Source organism: Limulus polyphemus, unplaced genomic scaffold (genome assembly GCF_000517525.1).
Source record: "Limulus polyphemus unplaced genomic scaffold, Limulus_polyphemus-2.1.2 Scaffold1063, whole genome shotgun sequence".
NCBI lineage: Eukaryota > Metazoa > Arthropoda > Merostomata > Xiphosura > Limulidae > Limulus > Limulus polyphemus.
In genome coordinates, this window is record NW_013666673.1 from 11,479 (window position 1) to 24,353 (window position 12,875).

Genomic DNA, 12,875 nt, shown 5'->3' on the forward strand with positions numbered 1-12,875 from the left:
AGATTTGGTGTATCTGGATTTTCAGAAAGCATTTGACAAGGTAGCACATAAAAGGCTTGTAAAAAAATAATCTCTATAGGTGTGGGAGATAAGTTAGCAAATTGGGTAGAAAAGTGGCTGGATGGAAGAAAGTAAAGGTTTGTTACAAATGTAGTTCATTCAAACTGGATTAATGTTACAAGTGGGGGTACCTCAGGGCTCAGTCTTAGGACCCTTGCTCTTTTTGATTTACATCAGTGACACTGATGAAGGAATAGTTAATAAATTACTTAAATTTGCAGATGATATCAAGGTCTTAAATGTTGGTAGCTGTGAAGAGGATGCTGCTGATTTACAAAAGGATTTAGATAATTTAGTGAGTTGGGCAAATAAATGGCAAAAGGGTTTTAATTATAATAAATGCAAGATAATGCAAGTTGGTTAGTTGAGTTATAAGTATAATTTGGATGGGAATAACTTTAACAGTGTTGTGAAAGAAAGGGATCTTTGTGATCAGTCTCTAAAGCCATCCAAGCAGTGTGCTGTTGCTAGTGGTAGGGCAAATAGGATTTTAGGTTGTATCTACAGAAATATTGAATACAAGTCTAAAGAGGTTTTAATTTATTTTCACATACTAAAATTGATATTTTTGGCTACAATGTTTTTTATGCATTTATCCCTTTTTTTTTCTAATTTTATATTTAGGCCACATTTGGAATACTGTGTTCAGTCTTATGCTCCTTACCTTAGGAAAAAGATTGTTGGAAAGGGTTCAGAGAAGAGTTACCAGAATGTTGCCTAGAATGGAGGGGTTGTAATATGAGGAGAGGTTTTCTCTTGAAAAAAAGAAGAGTTAGGGGGGATCTTATTGACGTGTTTAAGGTTGTAAAGGGATTTGATAGTGTTGATGCATCATCTTTTTCATACTTAACAGTGAGAATAATAGGACTAGGGGACACAAATATAAATTTTGCTAGGGTAGGAGTTATCTTCAGCTAAGACAGTTTTATTTTTCTAACAGGGTGGTTGGCCTTTGGATATTGTGGAGAAGTAAATTTAAATGAGTTTAAGAAAAAGCTTGATAAGTATATGAATGATAAGAGCTGGCTTTAAGATTTTTTTAAAATTAATTTATTAATAGTTTAAGTTTAGTTTAGAGGATGAAACAGCTGAGGTGGAGCAATATTTCCCATGCTGTTCCAAAACATGTTATGTTAACTTATATATCAATTTGATTGCTTTTAAGGAGTTTCAGTTGCTAGATTTGTATTATTGTGGTGCGTGTATTCCTAATATATATGTCTATAATTTATGTATAACAGTTGTTACTTTTAAAAAGTCTGAATTGCTAGGTTTGTATGATCATAATGCTCCTGGTATCACTGATCTCCATAATTATTCTATAAGAATGATTGTGTTGTTAATTTTTTATTGCTAGTTTTGTCTATGTTGGTACTATCACTGCTGTCTATACTTTACCTAAAAGAATGATTCCTTTTGAGAATTTATCATCTGTAACATAGCTTTTTAACTTTGGTTTTGTAAGGAGATAGGATCTTTCCAGTGGAAACTCTACTGTGTCTTACACATTTCAGCATAATTGTAAATGTTTCAAAACACATGCAGCATCATCAGTAGTAAACTTTTATGCAATAAATAAATAAATATTTATTTTTTTTGTTTCTTTTAAATATTTAGATCTAGTAGAAGACTACCAATCCTTTCTAAGTTCAGTAACATTCACTTCTCAAGTTCAAGTTTCTTTTCAGGTTTGTTTGGTAAGTGTTAGCGAAGTAGACATGAAGATTTTTCTCAGAAATGTTTGTCTGAGTTATTAAAACCTGATAAAACAGTTTGTCATATTAATTTAATGAGCACACTTTCCATTATTTTTGGGATTTTTAATAGCCATAAAAAAGTACTTTTTTCTATTGTGCTAATTACAAATGATTGGTGTTTGTTTCTTAACGTATCAATTTCAATTAAATTATTGGGAAGTTAATAAGTAACTTGCATGAAATGTAGTGTGGTTTTGATTGGTTTAGTTGTAATCAGTTCACTAATATAACATATACTGTTTGAGTAATTTGTGTCTAGTTTACTTGTATTTGCCTAACCAAATGTTTCCTCTTAAAGAAGCCATCATTTGACTTGATTTACTAACGAATTTCATAATGAAGCTGCTTCAAAATAGATTGTTTCACATACTAAAATTGATATTTTTGGCTACAATGTTTTGTATGCATTTATCCCCTTTTTTTTTTCTAATTTTATAGTGAGTTTTTAAAAGCATTTCTGATTAATCAATGGTTTTATTTGCATAACATCTAGAACCTACTAAATTAATATTGTTGGGTTTTGTATAGGGGGGCTTGATTTTTTACAGTAGGTGTCTGTGATTTGTTGGTGATAGATTTCAACAATATACAGAGCACACAATCCATTTGTTTTAAAATAATATATTCAAAACAAGTCAAATGTATATAGAAATGTTTGTTGCACAGTTAATCACCAGTTGTATTCAGAGCTTTAAATAATCGTCTTTTTTTGTCAAGAGTCCATGCAGCTAGTCCAGTTACTTTAGAACCCAATTGACAAGACAAATTCTTCTTCTCTACTCTGTTATCACAATACAGTCAGTGATAAATTCACTTATGTTACCACAGTTGTATCCAGAGCTTTAAGTAATTCTCTTTTATATAGCACCTACATGTATGTTACAAAGCTCAAGCAAAAGTATAGAAGGTGGGCGTGGCACCCGGAAAGGGTTGAAAAAACTTATTACTTGTTTCTACTGCATTTAGCCACAAAGAACTTTGAAACTTACATGTCAGTAGTCCAAGTAAAGGTACTTATTGTCTAGACATGGATCTTTATGACTAGCATTATCTTAAACAAAATTGAAAGTGTGGGTCACATGACAACAAAGCCTTAAGTTTTAAGTATTTTTCTTTAAAGGTTTCTTTGGAAATATAAAAATTAAAACTTGTATAACATAGAACTTCAATCATACATACATTATAATGTTAATTTCATTCCAATGCATTGATAGTAAAGATGTTTAAATTTTGAATGATCTTTCAGAAGACAAAACATTTATAATTACAAAAGCTTCAAATATACTCATTCCACCTTCAGTGAAATCTGGAAATAATATTATATTTCTTATATAATGCTATAGTAACTTCAGTTTTTATTTACTTAACCATATAACAGGCCTGGCATGGCCAGGTGGTTAGGGAACTTTATTCACAATTTGAGGGTCGTGGATTCGAATTCTTGTCCCACCAAACATGCTTGCCCTTTTAGCCATGGAGTGTTATAATGTGATTGTCAATCCTTATAATTTTTGGTAAAAGAATAGCCCAAGAATTGGCACTAATTGGTGGTGACTAGCTGCCTTCCCTCAAGTCTTTCACTGCTAATTTAGGGATGGCTAGCACAGATAGCTCTCAATTAGATTTGTGCGAAATTCAAACAAACAAACCCTATAACAATGACGTGCTTCAGACTGAAGCACTTTCTGTAACTCTCATTAAATTTCATTCCAGTAATAAATCAGTGGATCAAATTGTTTAAACTTCACAAGAACTTTCATAAAAGTATGTTGTTTGAGAAAAATAAAATATTTAATTCCAAAACATATTTACCTCATCTCACACTACAGCTATTACTCGACTGCCAGGATTTCTTCGCCCATCTAAGTCATGTTCAAGTCTTTTATACCCCACCTAATTGCCCTTGGCAAAATTTGTCTCATGACATTCTCTGCCTACATCAGTGTGCTCTCTATCCTGGTACTGTATATAAGCACCTCATTCAGATAATGTTATCATTGTTTCTGGACAAAGTGTTCACTAATGGGTTTTTCCATGCTGTGATCTTCATGTTACCTAGTTGATTTTCGTACTAAAAAACTTTTTTTTTTTATTTGGCAAGCTGATAATATGGCATGAATTCTTGTATTATTATTTCTGGCAAGGAGGCAAATCAGGTCTCCCCTATCCCACCTCTGATATCTAGCTTCACTCAACGATCGGGGAGGGGAGAATCACTCTCAGTTGAGACTGTCAGTGATCTTATTCATAGTGAGATGGAGACATATGTTCGGTTCTGTGGTGTTCCTCTGAGGGACTCTAAGGCTGCAATTGAGGGCAATCCTGGACATTTTGGTGAGAATTTAAATTCACTTTTTCCTGCACCTTCCTTTATTCTGTTGGCTTCTCAGGAGGCCACCTTGGGATAAGCTGCCTCTGGCTGTTTTTCTTCAGTTGGTACATTGAGTGTGTTATATTTTGAGTTTTTCCTTAGTTGATTTTAAGCCTGCACCTTACTTGATGGCAGAAAGGTCTGGGAGCAAATAGTTAGTTTTCCCTCCATTCACTGACATTGTAGTTCATGCAGGGAGGTTTACTGCTCAGTTACCTGAAGGGACAGCTGTGCCTTGTGTGCCACAGTTGTTTAGCCTACCACTGCCAGGTGGAAGCATTTTCCCGACTCTCAAAGAATACATATGTTTCTTGAAATTTGGGATTCTAGAGTGGGGTCTTTTGTTAACCAGAATAGATCACAACTTTATAGGAATTGTCTTGCTATATATATACAGTCCCAAGCTATTTATTAACCCTCTAAACTTTGTTGGAAACTCTAAAGATCACCAAGTCCATTGGTGATGAGCTGGGACCATTGTTAGCATGCACATTGGTTCAGTTATCACCTTCTACATTCAGCCCTGTCGTCGTTGGCATCTCGACTTTCCTCGGTTTCTATAGGGGATCATAGTTCTGCCCCTATTTGAGGGTCCCAAACACGACATCAGCCCCTTGATCCATTGGTACCCAGAATAGATTCTGTCCATATCCAAGGGTTCTGCTGCTTGGTCGAAACACGTGGTAAACCTTGATCATGGATCCATGGGCATTACAAGTCCTTGATTCAGGATTAGTCTTTCATTTCACATTTTGATCACCATGATCCACCCAACCTGTAGTGTTTCTGTCTCCCTCAGATCCTTGGATTTCAGTCTAGGGCTATCAGAGTTGATCTGGAGGTAGAGAGAGAGTTGTGCCAGTTCTTCTGGGGTTTTATTCCTGTCAGTTTGTTGGGTGCAAGAAGAAAGAGACTAGTATTCAGTCTTTGATTTTTTTCATCTATACCAATTCCTAGATTCTCCAAGGTACACAAGTGAATCATTCCTCACTTTGAGTTTGTAGTTGTTACTACAATTGTGCATGGCCAAGGTCGATGTTATCGGCTCTTATCTGCACATTGCCATAGTGGTGGCATCCCGCCACTATTGGCATTTTTGTGCACAAGGGTCAGGTACTGCAGTTAAAGGTTCTTATCTTCAGACTAGCATCAACAGCATATGGATTCTATCGAATAGTACAACTTTTTTCTCATCACCTCTATTCCCTAGCTTTGTGCACACGCTATTCCACAGACAACTGGTTACTGCTGGCACCATCTCACCAATTATCAGAATGTCGAACTCAGATTATGCTTTCAGAAGCAATCAAGGCAGACATCCTTATCAAAGCTGAGACATCTGTTTTTTCTCCAACACAATATGTCATCAGTCTGTGTATTTTTTCATCACTTATCTCAGTGGGGCTCAGCCAACTCCCATCTGGCTACAAGCTATGGAACAGGAAGTCCAACTCTTACTCACCTCTCCTTTTCCCACTGCATGGATGGTTCTTTCTCTTTTGGGAATGTAAGCATCACTCAAATCCTTCATGCCTTTGGGACAAATGCACAAGAGTTTCCTTCAATGGTCTTTATGCGGCCACTGGATCATGAACACAACATTTTCCTTATTCATTATCATTCTCTTTGATCTTGAGGGGTTGTTAGATCAGAACAGTACTAAGATATGGGTTCATCTGCTTCCACCTCGTACAGAGATCCATCTCTTCACAAATTACTTGCTTTAGGGATGAGGTGCATATCTCAGTGGTCAGGAATTCCAGGGTCTATGATGGACAACGAAGCTTCCCTACACAATGATTTAGACTATCTTGCTCTTCAGAAGGTGATGTCTCATGGTCTGGGCTTATTAAGAGGAAAATCATCAGGCTTCACTCTGACAATTCCACATGGTGTCTTGCACTTTCCATCAAGGGGCACTTGGTCTATGGCTTTCTGTTTTTGAACCTTGGATCTCCTTTCTCAGGACTACTCCTGTCATATCACTCTACTAGCTTGTCATGTTCCACAGGTGATGACTTCAGTGGCAGATTAATTGTGTCGACCCAAACAGATTCTTCCAATAGAATAGATGCTGCATTGCGAGGTTTTTCTGTAGTATTGGCTCTCATTTTGAAACATTGATGATTGGTGGGTTGGCCACTCTTTGGAACACTCAACTACTGGCAAGTTGGTCTCCAGTACCTCACCCTTTGGCAACAGATGTATTCAGTTAGGACAGGATGGGATTACAACTGTAGTTCTTCCCTCCAATTTCTATGTTACCCAAGATACTAGCTATGATTCGTTCCTACCCATTGTTGGGTCCTGTCGATAGCACCAAATTGACAGCTAAACTCTGGTTTATGCTTCTGCTGTACCTTCAGGAGTGCCCACCTCTTTCACTTTCTCTTTGGTCTTCTCTGTGGAGGCAGCCATGATCTGACATTGTGCACTGGCTATCCAGAAGCTCAAGCTTCAGGCATGGAGGTTATTCAGTTCTTCTAAAGCCATCTGGGTTTAATTTCTAAGGTTGCCATGTATCTGTTCTGTGATGGACACTTATCAATGGAAATGGCACACATATTGGCAATGGTGTATTGAGAGGAGGTTGAACCCACTTCGATCAGAAGTGCAAACCATGACTTCTTTTTTGACCTGGTTCTTTGGTAACGGTTTTACATCTTTCACAATTGCCCTGTCTAAGACAATCTTATCGACTACCATTCAATACTCATGACAAAAAGTCTTTGAGTTCCAAGTACTCTCCAGCATCCTCAAGTTGCTTTGGGTCCTTTGTCCCAAAGGACCATTCCAATCACTTAACTGGTATATTACAGTTACATTATATGTCCTTTCTCAACACCTCTTTGTGACCTTAGCCTCATGTACCATGTATCACCTTTCCCTGAAGGTGTATTTTTCGTTGCTACTGACCTACAGACATTGCCGATCGGAGTGGTTTGCAATGATTGTGCAGAGGACACTTTATCATTCTACCTATGTCCTCAGACCAGTTCTTTTTTTCTTAAGACACTATCAATCAGGGAAGGGGATAAATCCTTTTCACCTATTCATCTGATCACTATTTCTCACTTCTAAAACCAATCAGATCTCGATCATTTGTTATGTCCAATGAGGGTCTTGAAGATTTTGTTGCCCCCACTAATGCCTTTAGATATGCTAAACAATGACTTATTATTCATTGGGATTATTCCGTTTCCCAGGACTTATTCATGGTTACATTGATGAGGTGGGTATGAAATTGAAGGTGAGGATTTTGTGTGTGTCATATCTAATCAGATTCGTCACATTTCTATGTCTTTAGCAACCTGGTGGAATTGCCTGCTGGAGGACATTGTGCAGGCTGGTATGTGGACCTCTCCCAATACTTTTATATCACATTATTTTCATGATCTGACTGTATTTTCATCTGAGGGTTTTCGACTACTCCCTGTAGCTATCTTAACCATTTCTGCTAGATTATACCGAGGAGTGAGTATTTTCATTGCTATGCTTGTCACTAACTTTCAGGGTCCTTTACTTCCTTTTTCAGAATCACACTCTGCAACGAGTGTTGCCTAGGCAGGTGTGCTTTTTTCAAAACAATTCTGTACTAGCAACCCCTAATTCAGTATACTTTATCTAGGTTTCAACAGGCTCTGTAGAAATAGCATGTTCCATAAGACTGCCTAGAGGCTGACCAGTGGTATTATTATACTATGCTGGACAGCATTATCATGAGTAAAGCTTAAGATGATCCTGCTTGTTTCTGCTGATCATTGGATTGAATAAATCAGGGTAAGTCTGCTTTTAAAAATTTAGGGAACTAGATTCATCTATTGCACTGTTTTCAGACCACTGTTCCTCAGGGCTCCTCAACATGCATTATCCCCCAGATTCTCCTAGTGGAAATAGGGAGTTCTTACCACACCTGGTTTCCAGTCACTGGGGTGGTGGACAGAGGCTTTTCTTCCAGAGTGTTAGTATGAATTTCCTTCACACTTGGAAGAGAGGGCAAAGTTGGGGGCCATCTTACCCTGGTCTCTGGATGTTTTTTTCCCAGATGTCAGTAGGAGAGGCACCAGCCGACGCAGGAGCCAAATCATAATACCAGTTCAAATTTGATGCTCAGCTGTCTGGTTGGGTTGAGCGTGGCCCTTCTTTTGGATCAGTATTGGTTCAATACATTGTTCATTGAAGAGGTTCCATAATTCTGAATGCAGAGTGGTCTCATCCTGGGTCTCTGGTTGAACACAGTTTGTTCCATGTACTCTACATAATTCCTGGGGCAAGTGGAATTTACCTTGCCCACACAGAGTATAGTATACAAGATCCTGTCATTCTGAGCCTGGGGTGTTTCCTTTCAAAATTCTTCAGGTTGAGGAAAAGTTTTGTCCACTTCAGTGTTGCTTACTTTCTCGTATTGATTCTGGTGGCTCGGAACACATCACTCTTTGGCTACAGGCTGGGATCCACTCATAAATATATATATGTATATATATTGCAGTCAAACTGACCTAGCCACCAATGTGGGACCATAGCCATATATATAATTCCAACCCTGAGCAGTGGAACTTCATCTATCTAGTTGTGGTCTGGCCAATAGTGATAACAAATCATGTAAAATTCCACCCACAGTACATTAATTAAGTTCCGGGTGAAGGGCATACCTATTCTGGATGTAGTGTGGTTCTCCCAATAAGGTGCCAATCTTCTATTGACACGCCCATGATCTATGCAGACACTTGTATATGGATAATGTCTTCATTGGCCTCTCCACCTTATCAATGTGTGATTCTAGCTGTAGTGTGAGAGGAGGTAAGTATGTTTTGGAAGTTAACGTTTTCTTAAATTGAAAATGTATTTGCAATAATTTTTATCACTTTTCACACTCTCCCACTCTTCCTCCCCACTAAGAGCTGGTGTTAGAGACTGCAGATTGAGTCAGTCTTGAAAAAGTTGTAACAGTATCTGAATGAGGTGCTTATATACAGTACAAGGATAAAGGCACGTCGACACAGGTGGAGAGTGTCATGAGACAAATATTGCCAGGGTATAAAAAACTGGTACAAGCAAGAAATATTCAGACCAATGCTTAGATATGAGCAAACAAAGAAACCCTGGCAGTCAAGTAATAGCTGTAGTGTGAGAGGAGGTAAGTATTAATGGAAATGCATTTTCGGCTTAAGAAAGTGTTCACTTTTGGTTCTTTCTATTATTTCTTATAAAAATGTGTTATTTTATGTAGTTATTTGCACTAGGACTCTGAATAGTTCACCTGCAAGGTAATTTTCATATTGAGTATAAAAATACTATCTATTATCTTACAGTTTTCACATTTCATTTGCATAATCTCTAGAACCTCCTAAATGAACATCAGAAGTTTTTTAAGGTAAATGTTTATATTTTATTTTCCATTTTCTCTACCATATCACTAACTCTAGCTGTTATGGTCAACATACAGTGTAATGAAATGCTTAAAATTAAGAATAATTGTTGAATAATCCTTAAAATATCTTCTTTGGGTCATATGCATAATTTCATGTCTTTACCTTATCACTTATACTTTATTTTTAATTTTGTATTTTCCTTTCCTGTTTTTTTACTACTGATTATTTATGTTGACACACATCAATGGGTACCAACTAGTGATATAACAGTATGAATAGCCTTTGTCAAACTTTTTTATACATGCTTGCTAATGTAAGCTTTGCTCACTGTGTTGAAGCTTTTGTTATTTTATAAAAATTATTAAACCTTTCAAATATGTATTTCAAAACACAAATAATGCATTATTAACTAAAATGTAAAAGTAAAACCTAAATGCAATTTAACTCTCTCGACAACTATAACACAGTTTAGGTAAAAAACAACTGAAATGCTATCATGAACAAAGCAGCCAACAATAGTACAAACAGTTACATTTACCCGAGGATGACAACTTGACACCAGTTTTCAAATAATCATTGGATTATAGTGTAAAATTAGCTCTTTCTAACAACTATCAACATGTACATGTTGAAAGTACATGTAACTTCTAAAGCTCAACGTTAACGTGTGTCACCTGTCAGAGGTTGATAAAATTTATTTCTTGTTTCAACTGCATTCATTGAAAGAACTTTTAAGCATATGTGTGAAAAGGTCATGTAAACTAGATTCTCATCTAGACTTACATGTACATGACTTACCCCTTAAGCTTCAAGCTATACTTTGCCAAATTTTGACATTGTTTATAGATCGGGCATCATGTGAGACAGAAATGAGATATTTCATTATTATGTAACTTTTCAAATAAAGGAATAAAAACTAAGATAATATAAAACTTTGAACTATAATGTACTTGATCATAATTTCATTAAAATACATTGATAGTAAAGTGGTTTAATTTAATTTTGAATGTAACTCAGTGACGTGCAGAAAGGTGTTTAAAAAGCATGTTGTTGTTAAAGGGCTAAAATATTCTGTAAATCAGTAAATGGAAGGAAGTATAAATTGTAAAATATGTTGCTGATGTATCAAGATTATAAGTTGTGTGAGGTTATAAATATAATTATTGTTAACGAAAGGCTGAATGTGAAGTATAAAGTTACTTAGAATAATTTTAGTTCTTAGAATTAAAATCCAGATGGTCTTTTGCTATGAGTAAGCTTTCTTATGGAGTTTAAGGTCTAAAGATTCTATTGTAATAATGGAGATATCATTATATGAAAGTGTGTGACCAGTGATTTCAGCATATGAATGAATAGATGAGTGGTTGGGTTAATGTAATGGTTAGCTGGTCCTGTTGGGTACACCTAAATTCTCAAAAGTGGCATTTTGTTTTTCCAGTGTATATGACCTTAGAGTCATTACGAGTATATTTATACACAAACTGTGAATGTAGAAGTGTTGGTACTTGAATTTTATATTGAGAGAAATATGTAATGCAGAGGCTAGAAATATATATTAATCTCAGCTCAATTTTCAATGAAGAAGGAGAGTTGTTTTTTAATTTGTAAAGTTTGTGAGTCCATAAAAGGAAGCAAATAATGAGGGGAAATTTGGGGTTGATGTGCAAAGTAGCCAGAGGCTGGAATTTGTTGTTTAGTAATATTTAGTTGCTAGTAATATTTGTTTGAAAGTCCGTTGGATAGCCACTGTTTTAACAGTTGTTTGTGCAGAAGTATAATTTCTCCATGTAAAATAGAGTAATTCAAATAGAGATCTTTTTTTTTTCTTTTAGTGTGAAGATGCTCCTTTTGAGAAAATCTGTGGTGTAGTACTTCAGATTAATACTTCTCACCAGTGTAAAAACATACCAAGTAAGTTTACCATATTTTTAAAGTTAGTGCTTCTTACAAGCATAGATAATACCAAAGAGAGATAGTTTTGTTATATTATTTCTTCAGTCTCAATTTAGTGCTTTATTTTAATTTGTATGTAAAGTATTGGAAATAATTATGGAAGCAGCAAGATAAAATGGTATAAAATGCAACTACTACAGAAATGCAGCCCTTTATTTTGTGAAGATGAACTTCACCAGAGTATAATAATATGTTGATAGCTTACTGTGATTGGCTGTCATCCAGCCAATCGTAAAGTGCCACCCCAGTATAAATCCTATAAAAGTGCAAGAAGTCTCATTATGCCCAGTAATAGTAGTGTGAACCCTGTAATTGTTTCCAAGATGAAAATACCACATGGCAAGTATGCAGAAATCAATGTTTTGGACAATCAAAGATACTCAGTGCAAAGCCTAGGGGCAAGACTCAATGTTTCAGAGCAGGAGCTATATGCAAGGCTTTGAAAATAGCACATAAAACTGGATCTGTTAATAACAGAACTGTAAAGATAGAAAACCAAAACTTTCCAAAGTGATTTTAAGTATATCAGTTTTTTAATATTTACAAGATAAACAATTTTCAAATACAGGTCTTTCCAACGATCTTGTTGATACTGGTGTGATTGTTATCTCGATAACAGTTAAATACACATAAGCACGAAGTGATATTGAGACGTATAGCTGCTTGAACACTACTGCTGAGTAGAAATAACCAAACCAGAAATTGAAATGGGCATTGGAACACAAACAACAGTGGAATGAGCAAAGCTTGAAATATGTTCTTTCCAGAAGAATCCAACTTCAAATTGATGGACTATAATCAACAGCAATTTGTTTCATGAAAGAGAGGAGGATGGTACATGTTTGTAGCTACATCTCAGCCAGTAGTATTAGCAATTGATTCAGATTTGGTGACTAGGAACTGCTGACAAGTACATGCAAATTCTGATCAATCATGTCATTGCCACAGGTAATCGGTGCATTGGGCAGAAATTCATCTTTCATCAAGACAGTATTCCCAAGCGTCCAGTAAGTGTGATGAAATCATTTCTTGATGGTAAAGAGGCTGACAGGACACTTACAACCATAGTTTGACCTTTATGAACATTCTTAAGTTTTACGGTAATGTATAGAAACTTGGAAGGTTTTCAGTGATCAGAGAACATGGCTGAATGGTGGAAAGTACTGCGGGATGCTTGGAACAATATTCTACAACTGTATGTTGATAAATTGTATTGCATCATGAAAACAAGGTGTAGTGTTCAATAAAAAAAAAGTGGCTCACATACAAAATACTAATGCATTTGATTGTATAATGCACTTACTCTTTACCCCTCGACGTGGATTCCTGTACGTGGTGAGGGGACCTCCCAGGGAAGGTTCT

At 36.2% G+C, this 12,875-nt stretch overlaps 1 protein-coding gene across 1 annotated transcript in view; it reads left to right on the forward strand.

Annotated features, from left to right (window-relative positions):
* Positions 1-12,875, forward strand: part of LOC106461943 (AP-5 complex subunit beta-1-like) — a 60,747-nt gene that overhangs the window by 9,612 nt on the left and 38,260 nt on the right. The window contains exons 4-5 of the mRNA XM_022389043.1: positions 1,678-1,757; positions 11,393-11,471. Coding sequence (XP_022244751.1) covers positions 1,678-1,757; positions 11,393-11,471 — 159 coding nt within the window. The remainder of the gene's footprint in view (positions 1-1,677; positions 1,758-11,392; positions 11,472-12,875) is intronic.